Raw genomic sequence first — 22,826 nt, 5'->3', positions numbered from 1 at the left:
TATCGATCGAATCAGTAGCACAACGTTGATGCTCCTGCACACGTTTAGACACTTGAAGGGGTGCTACAAGGAATGCAGCACGCCTCATCTCTGCAGCTGTATGAATCGCAGAACACCTGCCTTGATTAAACGAACCAAATCCTTCGCTGTTCCACGGATGAATATGTCATAATCAATATGCTGGACCTCGGGTTCTCCTCCAGTCTGTTCCCCCCTCAAGTATTCCTCTCAGCCTGCCACACGACAGCTCAGCCATATTGCTAAGGCTAGAAGCCATAATCGAACGGCCCACGAACAGCTTCCCCATCCTTCCGAGGCAGCCGACACTCCTGGAGTTGGAGGCTGGTCCTACTGGAGAACAGCTGTCTACAGTGACCCGGAGAGATTGGAAATTGAGCTTTAAGAAAAGGGAAAAACAATTTGTGTTGGCACTATCTCCAGGAAACAGAAAGAAGTTGGGAGATTGTTCCAAAAACACCATCTGGTCTCCACTTTGAACTAACCGATCAAAAGCTGTCGGCCAACTATAACGCTACCCCGCCCATTCATCCTGTTGTTTTCACTGGAGCGCCGGTCAGTCCCACTCTCCCCCTCTATCCATCCAGCCCTCCTCCTCCTCTGTTCCTCGCCACTACTCTCTTGACAGATCTGGGGAATTAACAGTCTTGCATATTGATGTGCCGTCATAAGATACCTCAAATGCATTTGCCCAGCAACTCATGCATTTATACATCAAAGTGGAAGCTGGACTTTGTTATAAAGCCGATGTCTGTCGTATTTAACGGGTCAGAGGCTAGATATGCGACAGTCCCTGATTCACACATACCGCCTTTGCTGGAAGACGTTCGGTTGCCTTTGCTCCCATGGCTGTCTTTGCTTGTGGTTCTTCGGGGAGTTGAATCTACAAACAAAAGCGCTCGTCTGACTTAGAAATAGATGTAAAGTCGTCAGGCCATTATCTCTCGCTGAGAGGGACGGAGGTCTTTTTCAGGGGCGGGTCAGTTTTTAGCCCTCTATCAATTTGAAAAGAACATTAATTAGTCGGCAGGTTGACAGTAATGAGCATTCGTGTCCTTAGAAGTCTCTTGGCGGCGAGACCAGAGGAAAAAAGGTTGGCATGACTGAAAAGTATATTATAGCAACACTTTTTAGGCTCGCGAATCAGCTTCTACAATTAGCTTCTGTGTCTATTAGCACAGACACAGACTTCGAAAATCTCCCACGCACTCTTCTTATGTCTGCTTTGCCTTTTTACTCTCCAGCTTCTTGTTGGATTTTTATTACCACCCTCACCATTGCCACATCTGTCATTTTGCCTCTGAGGTTCCCTCTACCCGCGTTTTTGTCTACACAATTAACTGCTCGGGATGCAAAACGCACCTACTGGGCAGTTAACAGTCAAGCTCAAGGCGTGGATAGTTTTCTCGTTCCATTATCACATGCCCTTTCTTATGCACAAATATTACGCCCCCCCCCCCCCAAACACGTGCCTTCTCTTGCAAACACACAGTCATATTTTCAGTACCTGGAGACACTTGCTGGGCACCTTCATTGTTCCAGGGTCCACAATGTTGTTGTTTGCTTTACTGGCCTGGGGAGAACTGGCACAGGTGGAGCTCATGGATTTGAAGGTGGTAGAGTGGTCGGTGGGGGCTGGGGGGGAGGGGGCAACTGTCTAGGAGGGAAATAAGTCTGCTGATGGGGAATATGGTACGTGTGTGTGTGTGTGTGTGTGTGTGTGTGTGTGTGTGTGTGTGTGTGTGTGTGTGTGTGAGAGAGAGAGCTGGGAGGAATGTGGCACCTGGACCACCCCCCTCTCTGGGGCTTTGTGGCAGCTGAGCCAGCCCAGAGCATCTGCGCAGCCACAGGGTAAAAAGCAGTTTCCCTACACTTCATGCCCATACACACACACACACACACACATACTCACACAGAATGACATAGCTGTACACAGTGTTGTTTGGCTTCACTGCAGCAGTGTTTGTGTGCTTCTTTAATTCTGTGCGGATCTCCTGGCCCACCACACGGTCCCTAGCTAGTACATTAGTATTATTGAACACAGCGCAGATAGCATGAGTGCACCTTTGAAACAGATGGCTGCACCAGCATCAAACTCCGAACCAGCTTTTCACTCCACGTGACTAATCTACTGCCTATGATGCCTCACCAGCATGCAACTGGAGCCACAAATGGCAAACTGGCTATGGCACTGTGGAGGTCGAGTCTCTTGAAGTGGCGTCCTATTTTTAACTTTAGGTGTTTTTTTTAGCACTAGTTCATGTTGTTAGAGTCAAATATGAATGAAAAAAAAAAAAATCACATTCACTCTTGGAGATGAGATGGTACAGACTGTAGAGTGTGTGTTAAATTCCAGATCAGACACACATATTAGCCCATCGTGTGGAAAAATCAACCTAATTGCCAGAATAAATGTTGGCACTGTACGCCTCTGTAAACCATGGATATGTTTAAACTTTACAAACAAATTTAAATTTCTTCAGGTTGCATTTTAAATGTGCAATATGTAAGAATGTGGGTTGAAACAATTCAAAACCTCACTAAAATTATCAACTGCAGAAAAATAACATTAGATTAGATGCCATGGCGCGTATGCACTGTTGCAAAGCATGTTTAGCATGCTAACCAGCTAACCTCATCCTGGTCCAAAGCTCCTGTGCTAGTGCTGTCAACACCAACGCTTCCATGGTGCCCCAAGATCTCAGTCTGGACTGCTGGCTGTTAAGCTAACTGAGTTAATTAGCTCACAGCAGCTACAGTTGACAACAGTCAATATACTCTGCTGATATACTGCCCTACTGTATGCTTTGAGTATGAATTAAATTCCTACATATTGCACATTAAAGTTTCAAAGAACATGTTTTATCTTCCCTGGATGTGTCCTCACAAACAAGGATGGAAAATGTCCAGACATCTTAAAATTAATTAATTGCAATGAAATCGAAATACCATCTCCAACAGTGGTCTCTGACTTGGCAGCTGCCTCACCCTGTTGTAGGTTCACCGCCATCCCCTCCTCCTCCCGACAGAAAAAAAAATGCCACATAAAGTGCTCTCGTGAAGGACAATGCGTTGGGTGGGGTTTGGTTTCCTTGAAAGCTAACTCATAATGAGAACATTTAAAAAAGTACAAATGGGAAACTCTCCATCCACTTGATTATCCATTAAAATTACAGCTACTACCGGTCAGCAAGGTCAGTTTGTCCATTTTTCCCCCATATTGCATCGGAAACTCTCGACAAAATATGCCAGTGCAGCCCCCAACAAATGCTGTAGCTATACCTACTTGAAATTCATTCCCCGAGTCTGCGTGGTAAATAGCTGTTTGTTCCACATGGGACCGGATTGATATGGAAATGAACACGTATCTTCAAAAAGGATCCCACCTTTGTCAATTAGGATAAATTAAGTTGTTTATTAAATTTGCATAATCTCTGTGCTTGTTATTCCAAGAACTGTTTTAATTGTACTGTATCACTGGGGTTGCTCATTGTTTTAATTGCAGTGGTTTGCGCTATGGACAGTTCGCTGTTTTCCAAATTGCTATTTACCGAAACTCATTATCAAGTCAAGTTTCCCTTTGATTTGCTAATATGCACTATACCATTGTTAACGAATATATGAGAGTAAAAATAGCGTGTTCTCTCCCACACCTGTGAAATACACCGGAATGTTATTCAACAACTGTGCCTAAACCCTAGGTAGGTGGCAGGGAGATAACAAATTACTCAGGAGTAATTGCCTGTTATTGGGGAGAAAAGGCTGCCACAAACTGTGATGAGTTGTCACAACGGTTCTGCCAGCGTATTGTGAGATAATCCCAATAAAAAAGCCTTTTTTTTTTTTTTTTTATCTGGTGGTTTTAAGGGAGACGTGTTTACCTGAAGTACTACATGTGTTACAGCTACATAAAAGGTCTCCAGTTTTGGGTCACACGGAAAAAATTGGTGGAAAATGTAGATCCCCTGAATAGAACAGAGAATGTATTTTGCATGTAGGTGTGTTTGGCTGTTTTCTTTTGAGGTTGCAATGTTTTCTGTTTTTGTCTTCTCTGCATTTTTTTTTGTTCTTTCTAAGCCTTATTCAGCCACAGTAAATGTCAACAATATAGTGTTTGTCTCAGGCTCACAGTTCACAACAGGATGTTTGATGAGGTTGCCAGCTCTGTAATTGGTTGTCTTTTTGTCTGTATGTTTCTTTCTTTTCTTTTTTTCAGATCTCCCACTTGTCAATCTCTCAGTGGAGCCTCAGCCTGTTCTGGAGGGCAACCTTGTGAAATTCCACTGCTCTGCAAAGGCCAACCCTCCTGTCACACTCTACAGGTGAGATCGCGATAGAAATGTTGCTAGAGCACTCAGCGTGAGTGCAATGAAGCACGAAACCATCCCGTGATGCAGACTGGAAAGAAAAGATGCTACATTTAACTTTAAATGAGGTCGTCTGTAATCACTAATGCTTGTGGATGATATATTTACACATTAAGTCGATTTAACACTTCATCATCGATAGCATTAATCATGACCGGACACCTTCATATGACGGTGTGATGTCATTTAATCAGCCAACAGCACATTTTTTGAAATGAAGAACAGACAAGCAATGGAACACCATCATGCTGAAAGATTTAATGAAAATACACAACAGAAAAGATAATTTGGGAAACCTTGTCATGTTCCACTGGGTTGCAGCAAAGCAATACAGTGTTTCGTTGCATGGCTGTTTGCTTCGTGGTCATATCATCTCCCCTGAACATTAAATGTCCAACAGTGTGTTGGAGGAAAGATGGAAACATAATGTGCATGACATCTGATGGAGCTGTCAAGATTACAGCTTTTTCTGAGATTAGGTTGTGCTCCACACCATATAGAAGAAAAGGCAGGTTTCCCCCCAGGGCTCTGCTGGTGCTTTTATGTGCGTGCTGTGCAGTGGTGGTCGACGCGGTCTACAGTGCATACTTTTAAGTTTGTGTTCAAGCCCATTCTTTTGTTATTTTGTTTTGGTTATTCAATTTTGTTTTAGTTTAATCAGATGTTCTAAAAGTGAGATTTTACGAGATAACATTTTGAGGAGGGACAGAAACAAAGTCCCTACAGAAAAGAGTCAACTTAAAAATTACTCTTTACCCTACCATTACATATGTGACTCCCTTGCAGTATTTACTTTGTATTTTCTGCATACATTTCTAGCAGTTTTGAGAGCATGTTTTCAGTCTAAATGTCATGTCAAGGTTTTTCTTCTTGTCTTCTTAGCTTTAACTTAAAATCTGAGTGGCAAAAGATATAAAACAGATCAGAGGATTTCAATGGTTTCTGAGGCTGTTGCACAAGTAGAACACCTTTACACCTCTCATGCGGTGCGTCGATACTAACCCTCCGGACCTTACGCGCATTCAGCAACCTCATCGCCACACAGACTGCTGATATTCAATATCAGAGAGTTTTTCCTCTTACATTTTTTTTTTTTAATCTTCAAATGCCAACACTTCAAGAAATATTTCTATACACAGTATCTGGGCCTAACACCTACTGTACTGTATGGTTAAGGCTAGTAAAAGCGTGTTAATGCCAAACTATGCGTTAAACTAAATAAAAGTCGAAAAAGCCACACACCCATCCACTGCCCCGACCTGCAAAGCCCTACTCTTCACTTAGTAAGCAGTAAACTGCTACCTGCATTGGCCCAATATTGGCACCCCACATAAATTGTCCACTGCAGAATCATCCAATATGTACAAGAGTCCTTGAAAACTGGCTTGTATTCAAATAATTAAAGTAAAAATGATTTAATAAGGCTGAATTCAAGTACACAGAGCAGCCCCATTTCCTGCTTACTTTATGCTGTAATTCAACTTCACAACCCCGCCGAAAACACGGTTGTAAATGAAACAACCTGGCACTTATTGAGTCAAGTTTGACCATAAACAGAAATAACTGTAATGTATTTCTTTTCCTTAACAATATCTAATGCTGCCTTCCACCCATTGTCCTTTATCAATGGGCGCATTCTTTGTTGCAATCCTGTTAACAACCCGTTCGTATTTTATCCCACGACACTTGTATTTGTGATGAAACCACAAAATGAACAGTAATTATCCTCATAAAATCTTGCGCGGTCATCTAGAAGTGTAATTCTGAAGTGAGTTGTCAAGAGATGGTTTTTTCTGTGTGGGAGGTTTTAAAAACCCGGCGGAAAAAAAATAAATAAATGGAATGAAATCGATAGCAAACGGAATTGGCCGCCTCTGAATCTTGTAATGGTACTGGGAAATGAAATGGATGTACAACACACTCACAGGTGGCAAAACAGAGATGTTGCTTTTTTGATGGATTCTGCCCTTTTGAAAAAGAAAAGGAGGAGGGAGGGCAGCGATATTGTGGAAAACAAGGTTTCTATTTGATTGTGTAGGTGCGCAGCATAGACAGGACGTCTATTGCACCTGCAAAGGGATTTCACCTCTATTGTTATGAGACTGGATCAATGCGAGAATCAGACCTCTCCCCGGGGTATCAAGAGCTGAGATGCAATGCCTGTTGAGATGACTTTTTCCTTTTACTTTGACAAACTACAGAACGAAAAAAGGTTGGAGGTTGAACTTTCCCTTTATGTAATTCATTTCTTCCCTTTTCTCTTCTCCCTCGCCTTCTCTCGATTGTCTGGCTCTCTGTCATTGACACAATCCACCGTAGGATTAAATAATATCCGCGCAGACTAATAACGTTTGATACTTCAAGGTTATACTCTCCACCAGTTCTCCAGTTTCACAGTCTCCCATTTAGATTTATCTGCAATTTATACAAGCGCTTCAGGACTCCCGTGCACCATTGGAGCTCAGGACATGGTAGACAGCACACTTTTAGGCTTCATAATGCTTGCCTGAGAGACTTCGACTAGGGACAGCCCCCCCCCCCACAAATTTTCCCTCTAGAGAGCAATATCGCAGAGGAGAGCAGGAAGCTGGTCAAGCAGTGTGGGGCCATTTTTCAGTGCTAATACACTCCGTCTACCCCAGATCAGATACGGCACAAGGACAGAGTAGTTCTTAGACGGATGGCCTCTTTTCTATCCTCAAGAGAGCCATCCATTCCCAATGTGCACTGCGCCACTTTGCCATCCTCCGACTCAATGGACACTTGAGACACAGACCCAAGATAGTAGGGGCACTAGTCGAAAAGCATGGTGGTTTCTGCTGCCTGCGACCCCCGGTGATTGCCACACCGGTTCAATAAATCTGAATTTAAACGTGAAGATGGAAATGAGATATATATCTCTACAGATACCTGAACCTTTGCCAGAGCACGGCTCAAGGAGAGAGCACAGAGGAAGGAAGTCAGGGGATCGGTGAGGACTAGAGGTGTGAAGGCGGGGGTTGGAAGGGAAAGATAAAAGTGGTGCTGATGGTGTGAATGAAGTAAGAGTAATGGGCATGTGTTGCAGTTTGCACTCAGGGGATCAACAGTCTCTGAGAGGGAAAGACGAGTGGGTCGGAACATCTTCATTACTGTTTATAATGGTAGGAGGGCGAACTGGCATACATCACAATCACTCAACCACCCTCTGATGAAGACACAGAGGGTTTCCTCAGATCCAAACAAGAACCCACGAGAGAGACGAGAAAGAATAACAAACAAAGCAAATCAGGTCCCTCGTCTGCACATACAACTGTGCACAGAGCGACAACAAAAACCCCCCCCTCCTTTCGCATGGAACTGCAGCAAATTACATCCCAATCCTCCCCACACTCCAACTCTTAGTGTTGTTGTTGCTACTGCTGGATTGTTTGTTTGCTTTTGACTGACACTATAATCACCATCTCTTCTTTCGTTGCAAACCGTGGAGGTAGCTAATTGATACATGCTATTGTCTGTTTTTGGACAAGACTACTATTCCCTCGCCACATTGTTATGCCTCCATCAGCTGCCACCACACACACCAACAAAATAGTGTGAAGGAACGAAGTATAGTGGAGTAAAAAAAAAAAGCTCCTTTTAGCGCACTGCTTTATTTAAAAGGACATAAGTGCCGGGGCGCAACACCTGAAATGTAATTGGTTCCAGTAATTGACAGCATAATTGCAAAATTGTAGATTAATGTGCGCCGTTCCTGCAAACAAATCAATGAGACCCTGACAGGTTGGAAATTACCTTGAAAAGTTAAGACTACACATAAAAGTATTTAACAACCTGAAACTTTCAAATAACCCTGAAAAGTTGAGAAAAATGTAATATCCTAGAAGTAAAAAAAAAAAAAATATCCCCCACAGAAAAGTCAGTTATTAAATTGTATATTTCCGAGGTTATGCCCACCTTCTATTTTCTTTTTCAGGTTTACTGCCATCATGACACTTGTCTTTGTTTTCAAATAGATACGGCACACACCAATAAGTACATACTGTATCTGTTTACTCCAATTCCTTGGCAGAACATTAATTAGCCCGGTAATGTATGCGCATGTCGAAATCACAGCATGCCATTACTAAAACCTGCATATTTATTTTATATTCCGCTGAGAATTCAACAGTCATCACTTACAATATGCATGTAAAGCAGAAAGGAGCTGCACTGCGCTGTGTTTAACCATGCTGATAATAACTGTGGGGCCTGATTTACTGTGGGTCTCGATGCTGATGGCACAGATACCTGCCTAATTTAATTGTTACTGTTTTATTGCCTTAATCACATTCAGTGAATACAAAACTCCCCCCCCCCCCCCCCCCCGTCTCCTTCATCCTCGGCTTCCATTAACGACAGACCTGTTTATCTGTATAACGGTGTTAGCTTACAGACCCACAAAAACACACAGCTCAGCTCGCCTATACTCACACGCGTAGACAAACACACACACACACACACACACACACAGAGTCTAGCGTACGGGATTCACACCCTTTGGCTGAATCAAATCCCTGAATAGGATACAGCAGTGTAAAGTGAGTCAGCTATTGAGTAAGCTTGCGCTGGCCCTTCTAACCTCCCAGAGGGAATGCAGGTGTTTGTGTTACCCTGGGCCAGCTATGTTTAGACATGAGTCTTGGACAAGGCCCAACACCCCAACAGAGCTCCCATGCTCCCAGAGGACGACGGCATTCTGTCTCCGCTCCCTCTAACACTGTCAAGGGCTCCCAAATCTGGCAGCCGCAACCTCCACTCGGGAGCAGCCGGCTGCCCAAACATCTGCGCTCAGCCCTTTGACTCCTACAGTATGAGCTGCTGAAGCATAGGTGGAAATTTCGGCTGATATCGATAAAATATATTTACACATTCATGTTTTTTGTTGTCTTAGGAATGGTCAAAACTGTCAAAACCATCATCAGTATATGGCAGAGTAAGGTCTGCTAGATGTCCATTTAGTAAGTGTTTTGGAGCACTTGATCAAACCTCATGGTCTTCATCATGTGGTTTGCCCAGCTTGCCTGTCATCAATAACCCAACCATGTTGATCAGCTACGCAAGCGGCTTATAACAACCAATAGTCTCATTCATTGCGAGCTCTCGTTGACATTTTACGGCAAAATTATTGCAGCAAAGGAGGAAGTCAGGTGGCCATGTATAAGACAGGGTCCACGTTGGATGAATGGAGACCCGTGAAACCAGAAGTCAACAGCAAGTAGTAACGTAGTAAACTGACATCACGCAACATCAGTTAGGTATGTAATGTCCGTATGTACAAAAGTTAAGTTACATTAGTCATATAGTCATTTGAACCCGAACCACAATATTTTCCTAAACCTTACCAAACTGCAACTGTGCAACATATGTCCTGCCACTGGTGCGCCGCAACAGTCGTCGCCTGGGAGCGGTGACATGTGTCGTTTTGGATATCATTGAAAATCTATTGGATCAGTGAGCTATGAGGGTGTTCTAGCCCAGTCGTCCATTTTTTCGGAGCGCTTTTTACTGCTTGTGATGTGATCTCAAGCCTCACGACAGCCACAAAATGGAACATCATGAAAGGTTGTTTTGTCCGCTGCTGTTTTCAAGAGCAGGAATGACCTTGGAGTCCCCGAAGTGCCCCGAAAAATAATGAAAATTGGAACTTCTACTTTTCTTTGACAAGTTGTACAACTCTATCTGCCAATGGAGCTTGTGTTATATGAGGGAAAGCTCAAAAACAGTTAGCAAAGGGAACCTTACTGAGAAAGTGTTGTTTCCAGCACCAACTCATCACTGGTGTAATTCATTTTGTGACGATCATCGTCTTCATTATTGTCATCGCCGCCATCATCGCCGTTACCACTGTTGTGATCGTCTTAATCATAGTCATTATTTTTTTCAACAGCCATCGCCAGTGTAATTAATATCACCGTGATCATCACCAACATCACCATCATCCTTATCATCATCATCATGCAAACAGAAGCGGAGACATTCATAATGATATTCGCATTGATATTAACATAATGGTTTTCACATGCTTTTAATCTCCCCGTGTGTAGTAGACATATGACCTCCTATGCCAATACTTGGGGGATATGATATCCTGCTACTGAAAGAGTGAGATGTATATGTATGACTATAGATAAACTCCATTCTGTCCTAAGGCTATCTAGGGTTTGCATCTGTTCATACTCGCTGACACACACAGACACCGTATAAGTACTTCTACTACCGGATCAGACAGGCCAAAAACGCCCGTCTGCCCTATTTTCAACATTTTTGGAAACACAGGTGTTGCGGGGCTCTTAGCTGTGTCCTTGTCACGCAGGAACACAACTCGAAAAAGACCTACTGCCGGAGAAAAAGCAGCGAAAAATCCCATGAAGCCCAATTAGAATTCTGCTTCACTTCACTTACTGATTGAATGAGGTAATCTGTTCTCATTTAAATGATAGCATTTCAGTCAAGCATGGGGCCAGCTTAGTCATGGAAAACAAATGGGGTCCCTATCCCGCGAAAACCACTCTCAGTACTGGCAGGAATATAAAACGGAGACAGGCGCCGGCTACGTCGTCATTGTTTCCATTTGCCACATCAGCATGCTGCCACATCTCTATTGTGGAGGATGGCAGCGTTTAGATGCATGATGCATTGCATGTCCCACAGCACCGTCTAAACTTCCCAAAGAGACCTGAGACATCCGCAGATGCTTTCGCTTCGCTTTTATAAATGGGCCTCGTCTGTTGTAGCAGCAGAGAGCGATCCGCACCACGCAGAGCGGTGCACCGTCGCTTCTGACATCCTAAAAGTCTCACCTAAATATGTGGGGAGTGTCTGTATTCCTGTCACAGGAGCTATCACTCACAAACACAAACAGATGTTCTTTATGTGATCCCGTGTCAATTTATTAACATCAGCTGTTGCCTGCAATACAGTACGTGTCAAGCAACGTCTTCATAGGTGGGGGAGCAACCCATTTATCATTCTGTGATTTGTTTTTCTTAGCTGGCACTCTGTGCCGCACTCTCTGCCTGCCGTAATGAGGAACGTGCTGTCTGCTCCGAGTCGCCAGGGAGCTTGTCACAGCATGGAGGGCTGCCACAAAAATATGCTGAAGCCAGCACAGAAAAACCTGCCCCCAGAATTATGATTTATTCACACAAAAGAATGCTATTGACATAAGGATGTGTGAAAACCTGTCTTAATGCCTTTTCCCCTTTTCCTTCAGTTTTTTTTCCATTTCTCACCGTCTCTCCTTCCCGCGCCTTCTAATCCTCTCACCAGGTGGGCCAAAGGAGGAAGCATAATCAAGGAGGTCTCTGGAGACACGTACGAGGTTATTGTGGACCACTCCTTCTTCACGGAGCCTGTTTCCTGCGAGGTCACCAACCCTCTTGGCAGCACCAACATCAGCCGCAACGTCGACGTCTACTGTGAGTGGCTCCTTCAGCGATACTGCACACCTTTCATTTGTGCCAGCAACGTGATGTAGCACCGCTCTGGACATTTACTTTTACTGCTCCAAAAGCCGGTGCCACCACAGCTGATGCCTGATTATGGATGAATCATAAACAGTTAATGATGTTTATTTCAACAGTTGGTCCCCGCATGGCGGCCGAGCCTCAGTCCTTGCAGGTGGACCTTGGATCTGACGCCGTGTTCAACTGCGCCTGGACAGGAAATCCCTCGCTAACCATAGTGTGGATGAAGAGGGGATCCGGGGTGGTGAGTGTACCGATCTGCACTGCTACCTGTTTAATAAACAGCCACATGCTGTGGCAGCTCACAAAAGCTGCTTCTCTCCGGTGAAGCCTGCATTCTAGACTTTCCTAAAAGTCTATTAAAGCTGAGATTCTGAGGCCATTAAGGTCCCAGCCTCTATGTGACCTGCTCTCACATGAGATCTGTTGATTCGATCCAAAATTCTGACTCATTCTACCTTCCCTTTTGTCAACATCAAAGGCCGAAGCCAACTCCTTTACTCCACTGAGCTCAGGCCCTAAATTGGATTTTAATAATTGAGGAGAGGTGCCCTTTATGGTATTAAATGTTCAATGTGCCGCCTTTCCTTTTTTCCCCCATCGCACTGCCTTGTTGCTATGTCGGGACACGAAGGTGCATTTGCTGTCATTGCACTCGATGATCTTTGACTCTGTCGCCCGCAGGTCCTCAGCAACGAGAACCTCCTGACGCTGAAGTCGGTGAGGCAGGAGGACGCTGGCAAATACGTCTGCCGCGCCGTGGTCCCACGTGTAGGAGCAGGCGAGAAGGAGGTTTCTCTCACGGTCAACGGTGAGCTATATCGCTTATGCTGTATGTTTTTGTATAGGCTCACGGATGCACACCCGCAAAGTTGTCAGTTGCATCCACACACAAGTGTGAATCTTGATGTCCGTGGGTCAACGGCGGCAAGGAGAAAGCAATTTGTCAAGGGAGTCAGCATTCTGCCTCCTCTGTGGTTCACAAAAGCCTTCCAACAGAATATGCAGCCTTATTCCTCTCCTGTAGTCTTCTTTTCGGCGTGGCAGTTTCTTGGAGACGCAGCTAATTTTACCTGGCAGGTATAGAAACAAAACACAAGCCCCGACACGCACACACTCAGACTGCACAAGGATGTGGCACATAGCATGCCCGTGCAAATTAATTCCCCCCCCCCCACAAAGGTAATGTGACACAACAGACCCGCTTCATCAGCTCTCATCATTGTTAAGCCTTTAAACCTATGGAGCCATAAATATAGAATTGGTCTTTTCAAGATATGGTCGCACATTTCATAAACAGGTGAAATGTACTTAAATGTTAATTATATTCTGCGTGAGTCACAGGGAAGCTGCCTTTTCGGAGGCACAGACTGACTAATGAATACCAGCCTTGGTGGGAGACCTGGCAACTCTCAAACAAATGACTTCATTATCAGCACTTGATATTCAGGGAGCATGCTTCGGCGTGGCAGAGTTGTGGAATTAACATGGCTCTTATTTTCCCGCTGTCCATCCGAAGAAACCCGGGCCAAATGTGAAGGAAAGGAGAAAAAAAAAAACAGAAAGAAAAACAAGAGAAGGTTTTTTTTTTTAAGCGGCTGGCGAGATGATCTCGAGTTAATGCTGACAGTGTATCGTTGCACAGTTTCCAAAGCTAACAAAAGAGTTTGCCTGTAAGCAATGCTGGCGCTGATTTGGGGATGAGGATACATCAAGTAGCAAACAGTGTGTGTAAAGATTTCCTTTTCAAAACCCGACACGAGCTTTGCATATCAGAGAGAGAGTGGGATACCAGTATTCCCTCCAGCACGAGATCAGAACCGTGACTTTCTATGAACTGCAGCGTGCCCCAGCCCCCCCCCACCTCAACCAGGAATTCAGCGGGAATCAAGGCAGAAGAGGCGTGAGGAAAAATCATGACTAATTCTATTGTCTCCCGTTCTGTTGATAGAGAAACCTATGCTGGCATCCTTTGTCTGCAGCCTTGACACGTAAACAGAATACATAATATTCAGCGCACCAGTTTATTTTGATCCGTCCCTTCCCTGCTCTTGCAACTACTGAGATTGCGCTGCTTTCCAAAACGATGCCATGAGAGAGAGGAGATGGATTGTTTTAATAAAGATTACACCACATAAACAACTCCGAGCACACTGGGAAACATACAACAAAGCTGAAATGGCATGTTTATTTAGTCTCTGCAGAATTCACTCAGGCGAGGTCTGGATGTCTTCCTGTCTTCTCTTATGTGCGTATATTCGTCTTCTCTCCTTTTGGCATCACCGCGCCCTCCCCGCACGAATTGGTGTTTGACATTCAAAAGGCCTCTTTCCTTTTTACCCTTCTGAATAATTGAAATTCATCTGCTTTTTTTTCACCCCCCCTCCCCCGAAAACCACATGAGGAACCCTGAGTCATTTCTTACCCGATCCTTGAGGCGAATCAGATTGTCAAACTTGTGAAAGTGCAAACACTGCGGTTGAAGTAGTGGCGGGCGCGCGTGTAGCTCTCTCCCGAGGCTCATTGATTGTCCTGTGCCACTGTCTCTAACTGCTGATGAATGCGAGCGCTCCTTTCCTCTCCTCAGCCTATACGTCCGACACCACCGACAGTCGGCGGGACCCAACTCAATCCGACAGTGAATAGCTAATGCCGCGGCCGGGCAGGCTTTTGGGTTTGGACGACCACGATACAGTAAACATCAGGCCGTCTGCTTTGCGCGTGTCTGATCGTTGCTCTTTCTTGTTTGTTTTCCCCGCAGTCATCCCCCCAGACTGCTTTAATGCCGTCATTTAAAATAACATGTGTTTATAATTTGTCATTCCCTCTGTATCTCCCTCTCTTATCCGCCGTCGCGTGTCACCGGCTCCCACTGTGGCAACTCCACACAGACATGAGGATTCCTGCTTTCCCCGGGGAAGAATGTAATTTAATTATAATCAAACAGCTAGCAGGGGAGGCAGTTTGTGTTTAAGTCACTAATGGATACATATTGCTTACCCTAGTCAAACATTTTCATGATGGAAAGGCTCCTTAGCATTTCGTATGCGGTCACCAAGTGGTCACATGTATGACCAGGCGGGAGGCGGGGGGGGGGGCGGGCATGTGCACGTTCATGCGTGTGATTATTTATACATGGCACACAATATATATGCATGGCTTTTTCCAGACTCCGGCAAGAAGTTATCTGACATGCTTGGAAGGATTGAGCTTGTGTATATTTAAGGACCATATATTCAAGCAATACATATTAATTAACATATCCACGAGTGCGAGTAGATCAGTGCAGCCGTTTGTGGTTGTGTGTGTGTGTGTGTGTGTGTGTGTCTTTGGGCAAAGCAGTATGTATAATGACACACGCACAGTACTCGGGCAGCCTAGGGAGAGAAAGCCCATTACCACAGTAAGGGAGAGGGAGGGCCAGAGAATCCCACAATATCCCACAGAGCGCCGGGTTGTTATAGATCTTTTTTTTTTTTTTTCCCGCTGTTTCTCTTTCTAGACAGCCTTTATGTGCCTAGTTAATTAGCATTCCAGCCTGCTTTAAACTGGCAATAACACCGTATAAGAAAGAAAAGTGCAAATTAATGAAGGAGAAAACTGCATTTAAGATGCAGCGCACTTCATCTGACCGGCTAAATTCGAGCGCAGTGAGATATGATCCGCGAGGCTTTCTGCAAGACTTTGAACCGACTTTCCTCTCTATTTGTACCTGTCTCTTCTGTTTTTTTAAATGCAAATAATATCTTTATATATTTTCTCACTATGTTTGAACAGCTAAAAGTTTTCCATCAGGGCGGTTCATTCAGAAGTTTAGGCGTGTTCACAGAGGATTACGGGGATTTTTTGGAGCACAACAGCTCCGAGGTCAACAGCTCCAAGGTGTCCTCTGTCTGTCCAGGGAGGACATCATGGTCGAGAAAGCCTCCTTCGTACATCCAATGAAGCGGAAAGGAAGTCTATAAATAAACAGGCAGCACATTAGAGGTCAGCGCGCCCTGATAATAATCAGTCGGTATCAACTTTATCTGTACCTGAACAGATAATGAGGGATTCACGCCGCAGATGTTATTTTTACTCATGCTAATAAAGAAAGAGAGTTCTTCACATAAATATTGTCAAGGATGTTTCTCAGTTGTGTTCCTCTGCACTCTGAAATTGCCAGTGGTGTTCTTTACAATGCATCGCCAGCCAATCTGATCCTCATTATACACAAGTTGCTTCGCTCCTAAGATCCAATTCCTGACGAATGTTCCCCGCAAGAACAGAAGTTTTTTTTTTTTTTCCCATGACTAGTGTTCCTACTTTAAATACACAGTTGTATACATAATGCAAGCAAGATGCTTGCTTTCTGAGGCAGATCCAGATATTTTATGTTGATGTTTTCTTCCAATTCGACTGTACCGCGAAGACTCGAGACTGTTACATATAAATACTGCCTGAAATCGTGCTTTTCGGCGCCTGTATAAAGTTGTAAAAATCAGATAAAGCGCTGATTTTGGCCGGGGACTAAATTGGTGGCTTTTGGCCTGTGCCATCTGTCCGGAGTTATTACTGTAAATGTATTTCACAGTGTGAAGCGAGGGCAGTATGGCTCACACTGCGTGCAGGGAAAGAGACAGGGAGAAAATACATTCCGGTCCCTGTTGTAAAGATGTATTGAGCCAAAACAGGCAAAAATGCAGTGGGGCTGTCAGAGCATTCAGGGCAGAAAAGTGTGTGTTCTGCAGGAGTAAACATGATAGCCGTTCCTCGGCTGACCAATTAGAGATGAAGTTGAAATTATTTGTGTTGCGGCCCCACTCTGACCTGCTGCTGGTAATGTAATGTAGCAAAGCTGAGATAAAACAGCGAAGATTACCCCTAATGTTGCTATAGGCTAGCACTGGTGATAACAAGCCACTTTATAACAATAAAGTCACTCTCGCTAACCGAAATGTATCTGATTACTTTGTCCTCTTTACGTGTGGACACACTGCAGTAAGACCGGACTGTGTGAAATGACTAAAACACACAAAGTATCGGGTTAAATATTTAAAAGCTCCTTTGGCACAACACTCTCAATCATGTTTTTTTCAAAGTGTTTTAAGAAGTATGTAGCAAAAGCTGACTTTGGTATATTTAATTTATTACAGTTGTTAAAATATTTAAAACAAGAACTGACTCTGGTTGGTAGTTTCAACATATCACTGCCATCCCCTCACCGTGTCTTTCTCCCAAAGGCAAATGTGGCCACTGGTGACCACATCAGACATTTTTTCCTCAGTTCGAGTCGCTCTCTAGCCGTTTCATGCTCTCTTTTATCACAAAAGAGAAACAGACAAATCAAAAGGGCTGCGCCGAGGTAGCGGGGAAATGTCAAGCCCCTGTTCAAAGCGGATGCCTCAGTTTTAGGAAGGAAACGCGAGCCCTGGCCTTTTGTTTTCCGACTCCCACATCGATGTTGTGTAATCAGATTGCGATGTCCACTCTAGAGTTAACACCTCCTCAAATGAATGAGCAGGAAAAAAAAAAAAAAAACATTGCACCCAACGTTTTTGATTACCTCCCCTTCTGCTAACATTGATGTTGTAGTGCCACCCACCTCCCTCCGCTACCAACGTGTTTGTGCTCTGATCACATAGTCTGAGTGGCAAACACACGGGCACATACTTTCAACCCAGGCTGAGCCAGTGAGATAAAGCTATCTAATTATATTCCTCATTTGCAGTTCTGATCCATAGAATAGATCCTTCCCAGTCACTACCAGCAGCCTTTTGCAGCCTGCGAGCAATTGATCTTGTTTTGACAGTTGCAGCTCTTACGAAACTTACCTCTCATCTCCCAATCACAAATTAATAAGAAAAGGACCTAAAGCGCACGCATGCTGTACTTTTACCGCCGCTACATGTTGGCAATCCAGTGGAAAAAGAGGAACAGCTTTCAATACATTATTTCTTAAATTGTCTGCAGCATTCATTTTGCAGCAGTAGCAGCCTTCCAGCATCCTCCAGTAGCATACCAAGACGCCATCTGGCAAAGTCTCATTAAAATGCTAATTCATTTTAATAAGAGACAGGTAATAAACTGCAATTATGTATCGTCAGAGAGATGGCAGAGAGCGGGAGTTTGAGGGAAGTTGGCGGAGAAGCGAGTCGTCTCCCTAATCAAGAAGCTGCCTCACTTGCCACCCCCTTAAACCCACATTCTTAACCTTAACCATCACAAGAGACGCGCTAAATGTTTGATTTTAACTGCTTTTTAAGGGCCGTGTAAAAAAAAAAAAAAAAATGGAAGCCTTGAGTTGGTTTTTTGTGTCAGTTTGGGAACGCAAGCTGAACCTAAGAATCTAAATGCAGAGAAAGAGGGAATGTCAGTTTGCCTGTGTATGTTTTTGAATTGAATCATCTCCACAATGCATCTCGAGGGTCTACAAGAAGAATTCGCCGAACTTACTGTGAACAAACTGAAAACTGCCGATTGAAGCCCACATGTTTTTTTTTTCCGTTTTTTTTCTCAGACATGATTGATTATGTTGGCTCCGAATTTGACATCTCACAGTGATGATGGAAACAGCCAGCTGAAAATAATAATAATAATTCTCTTGGATAAAAACGATGGGGGAGAGGGTCTGGCGGCAACGGCCAGTGTTTCGCGGCTTTTTAGATAACGGATATCCAGACAAAGTCTTCCTCTGCTGCTGCTTGTGTAATTTTGGCTGATCTTTATAAACAGATATCTACATTTGTATGTTTGGTCATTCGAAACAAGCTCATGTAAAGCTAAAGATGGTAACTGATTGGTTCGGACGTTGCATTTCGGCCAATGTGTTTTTCCTCTTTTGCTCTCCGCACTGTCTGCATTCAACCAAAGTACATCTCACATGATTGGTCAATGCTGCTGGGACTGCAATGGACTACAAACGGAAACCAGAACAATTCCGTTGCCAAGATCTTGCCCCTTGCCTACGTATTCTCCATTCATGTGCAGATTGAAGAGTGTAAAATCTCATGCATTTTAAACAAGATTACCATCTGTCTTCATACCACCCTTGTTAACTGCTTGGAATGACTATCTATCTATCTATCTATCTATCTATCTATCTATCTATCTATCTATCTATCTATCTATCTATCTACCTCCATAGCATTGTTCTCGTACTGCAGTTGCATTTACTTAAATAGAAGACCAGTGTCAACCTTAGCTGGAATTGTACTTACAGTGAGCTCTTCAAGACCAAAGGGGGATACAGACTTGAAAGACAGAATTGGGTCATGTGTGACATCTTGTCTTCATATTAGTGCTGTCACCTGGCGTGAACAGCCTCCGGGCCAGATGGCAAGCAGACCAGTCGTTTAGGCTGAGCTGCCCTTGTCAGATGAGATCTTGTAGCCCGACCAAGTTTTAACACACGCTGGCTCCAAGTCCGTACCTGCAGCTCCTGTTGACTGGACTGTTTACACAGATTATGATTCCAATCAAGCCCTTCCATCGAATCAGTCTCATCGGGGAGCAATCTGTATTTCACAGAATTCATTTTAAAGCTCATAAAGATGTATTTACAGCTACAATACGAACGATGCATTGCAAATGTGATAAGAAACACATTTTGTTGGACAGAGTTTGGATGTTCTGTTTTATTAATTCATACAAGTCACTACTGGATTGTGCAAAAGCGCTGGTGCTCATTGTTTACTTGTTTGCTAACCTATTGGTTCAGGGATCAAATCTGCTGCAAGCAAATTGATTCGAGGAGATAAAGCGGACAAGTGTCTCATTTCCCTGCAGTGGTATTTTTTCTATTTTACATCTTTGCAGTTCTAAATACTCTCCAAAGAACCGCTGTAGCACTCTCCAGCAACGCCTTTCTCCATGGGAGAGATCAAGCCGGCCATAAATCAACAATTTTCTTGAACCAGAATGAGGTCTGGGCCCCCACTTAAGCCCTTCCTTCAGTCCTGGCGTGTCCTTGGGTAGATTGTGCCGAGGGATGAGGCATGTTCATATCGCACTGCAATATAATTTTCCCCAGGAGTCCCAAATTACTGAACACTTCAGGTGTTACTGCTCGGAACAAGAGAGCAATGAGAATATAATGTACCTCAAAAACTCGATTGAGCAGAATTGTCATAAGACCTGAAAGTGAAAATGAATTTAATAATTCATGTTTCAATTTCTGTGACTCATCTTCAAACTTTTTTTTACGACTGTTCTTTTTCAGGGCCACCTACTATCTCCAGTACACAGACTCAGCAGGCTTTACACGGAGAGAAAGGACAAATCAAATGTTTCATCCGAAGTACGCCGCCTCCAGACCGCATTGTAAGTACATCTGGGCTGTTTATTTTGTTCTGATTTCATCTTTGTGCCAACTTCTACCTAATGTTATTGCAAGGACACATCCAGTACTGTAATGCACGGACAGTTATTTTCTGGATCTGTGGAAGCTGAACAACGCAAATTATTTCCAGTTTTTTCATATCTAAAATATAAATGCCTGACTGAACTATCGATCTATTAGCTACACACGGACAGCACAGACAAGTAAAGAGAAAGAAAAGTTGAAGGGGTTTCAAAGGATTAGCTCCATCATTTGTTTTGCTATGACAAGGTGGGCATGGAAAGTTTGAGAACGGCTCAGATTCCCATTTAGCACATTTATGCTCTGTTAGCACCGATCCCATTAAGATTTATGGACCTTATATAAACAGTCTACTGTCTGAGCTCACTTTGAGATTATTATTGGCTTGTGTGCGAGTGTGTGCGCGTGTTTGGATACACGCGTGGTTAATTGCCATACAGTTTTTTTTTATTATACTGATGTCCGGCATTAACAAGTGACACAATTAACACCAGAGTCATTTGAGATCGGTGCACGCGGAGGCCGGGCTGCGGCGTCTTTAATGTTCATCCATAAGGGTCGGTCCGTCTTTCCTAAGATAAGATACGCTATATGTGAGCGTTTAGATGTGGTGATGTCAAGCCAGTGGTCAGAAATCACACGTCTCCCTCAAAGGGCTTTACGGTCTCCTTACAGATTAAAACATCGCTTCATTTAAAAACACTCCGCGAAATGATTTCTGAATAACTTCAAGGAACGCTCTTCACATTATTCACTTTGTATCCTAGAAGTCAATTAACGGTGTGCTTTCGCCTCGGAGTAAATTGAAAGCACTTGAGCCAACGCAAAACTTGTAACAATGTAACACTGCACTTCACAACTCTATTAAGCCACCTGTCCATTACTCCAAGCTTGATGTTGAAAGTGTTGCTTATCCAGTGGAAACCAATTTGTCGTTCTCGCTCTTTAATACATTTCCGTCGTATCGTTAGTTAAAAATCCAGAGCCAAAAAATGAAATTCTCAACACGGTCACCCGAAGCAAGCCTGCACTAAGACGCCTCGAACAAAAGCAGCCACTAAACGGTACGTGTTACATTATAATAGCGCTGCATAAATAAATCCTGTATATGCAAAACAGCTATTGTTATCCAGTGTTTTTGAAGAAAAATGCTTAGCATTGCTCACATCCACCAGCACAGCGTGCGGTGTATCCATCATTGCATCATTTTGAAGAGTCAGGCGTGAGGAACAATACATGTTTACGCGGTGAGATCCAATTTATATACTTTTACGAATAAGACAAGCACTTATTTTCCAAAGAACCCACACAAAAATCCACCAAACTGCCAGTATTCCCGTTATTAATTCATAATGTGCAAGAACCTCAAATGACCCAAAGGCTGTAACGCTGAAATAATAAAAATACCTGTATTTTTATTTTACAGCATTTTCAATCTTGGCTCTTTTTGCCATCACAATAATGTGCTGTATTCTAATTAACACACAGTATCGCTCTCCCTGCCTTCTCATATTCGTCTCCCAGAGCGCTGCTCTGCAAATGCTTGCTTTCATTCGCACAACAGCCAGAATCCAAAAAGCACAGTATTACAAACACCACGGTGAGAAGAGATGTGCCTGGAGTACACGCAGTTTGCAATTATCTATCAGACATTAGCTCAGTCTACAGATGCCAGCGATATCTCAGTCAGCTGGCAGCTTGTCAAACAGGGATGAACAGCAGCAAATGGCTAGTTAACAAACACATTTTAGCCGCAACATTTTTCCCCATAGCACAATGTTCTCAAGTGTTTTAACCAAAACAGACTATGACATTGTTAGTGTATTCCCAAGAACTCAGTCCATCTGATAAGGCTCTGAATCACTGAGTTATGTACCATGCAGTAACAGATCCAGCTTATAACAGAACACCATATAGCTGTCCATTTATTATTGAGTACTAGGTTCATCTGTTCATGGTCATCGTGCGTCTCCATGGAGATGTGTACCCTTATGTGCGATGCGCACCACATCTCCGCGGAGATGTGAACCATTTGCAACATACAGGTGCTGTCCGTAGCGCAGGAATCATCCGAGAACATCGAGGTGAAATAACATAATGACCCTACCAGTAAACACCTTTGAGTGAACTGGTGGACCCTTTGAAAGGAGGATTCACTGGTCAACACTGGGTAACCCTGTGAAGCACGGATATGTGCTGGCTTGGTCAGCTCATGAATACTGCAGGTCAATCCAGTTGTTGTTAGGGTCATTGTTAGCAAGTTTTTCTATTCTTCTGTTCACTGACCATGTTGAGATAGCTTCTGAGACTTTACCAAAGGAGCAGCCTCGTTAGCTATAGCTATAGCAAAACCACAGAAAAGTGTACGAGCGCATGTGTCAAGGTTTCGTCATTACTCCATCATCCTCAACAAAACTTGTTGTAAATGCATAACTAGAGTACAGTCTTCAACGACAGTACTGACTCCGTGGGCTGTGCTCAGGCATGCGGATATACTCAAAACAAACCACATTTCATTGCGAGGGTTGCAGCCATCAAATCGTTCAATCAAAAACAGAAAATGGCGATCACCAGACTCAGGAGGCCTTGTCAAATTTCATTGAAACCCGAAAA

The 22,826-nt window shown here is 43.7% G+C and overlaps 1 protein-coding gene across 12 annotated transcripts in view; it reads left to right on the top strand.

Annotated features, from left to right (window-relative positions):
* kirrel3b (kirre like nephrin family adhesion molecule 3b) overlaps positions 1-22,826 on the top strand; it is a 166,949-nt gene that overhangs the window by 133,857 nt on the left and 10,266 nt on the right. For all 12 annotated transcript variants that reach the window (XM_030403086.1, XM_030402999.1, XM_030402991.1 and 9 more), the window contains 5 exons: positions 4,235-4,340; positions 11,676-11,824; positions 11,989-12,116; positions 12,557-12,683; positions 20,073-20,173. In XM_030403086.1, coding sequence (XP_030258946.1) covers positions 4,235-4,340; positions 11,676-11,824; positions 11,989-12,116; positions 12,557-12,683; positions 20,073-20,173 — 611 coding nt within the window. The remainder of the gene's footprint in view (positions 1-4,234; positions 4,341-11,675; positions 11,825-11,988; positions 12,117-12,556; positions 12,684-20,072; positions 20,174-22,826) is intronic.

Source organism: Sparus aurata, chromosome 2 (assembly GCF_900880675.1).
Source record: "Sparus aurata chromosome 2, fSpaAur1.1, whole genome shotgun sequence".
Taxonomy (NCBI): Eukaryota; Metazoa; Chordata; class Actinopteri; order Spariformes; family Sparidae; genus Sparus; species Sparus aurata.
The sequence above is the reverse complement of the archived record's forward strand: the minus strand, read 5'-3'. Positions and strand labels throughout refer to the sequence as shown.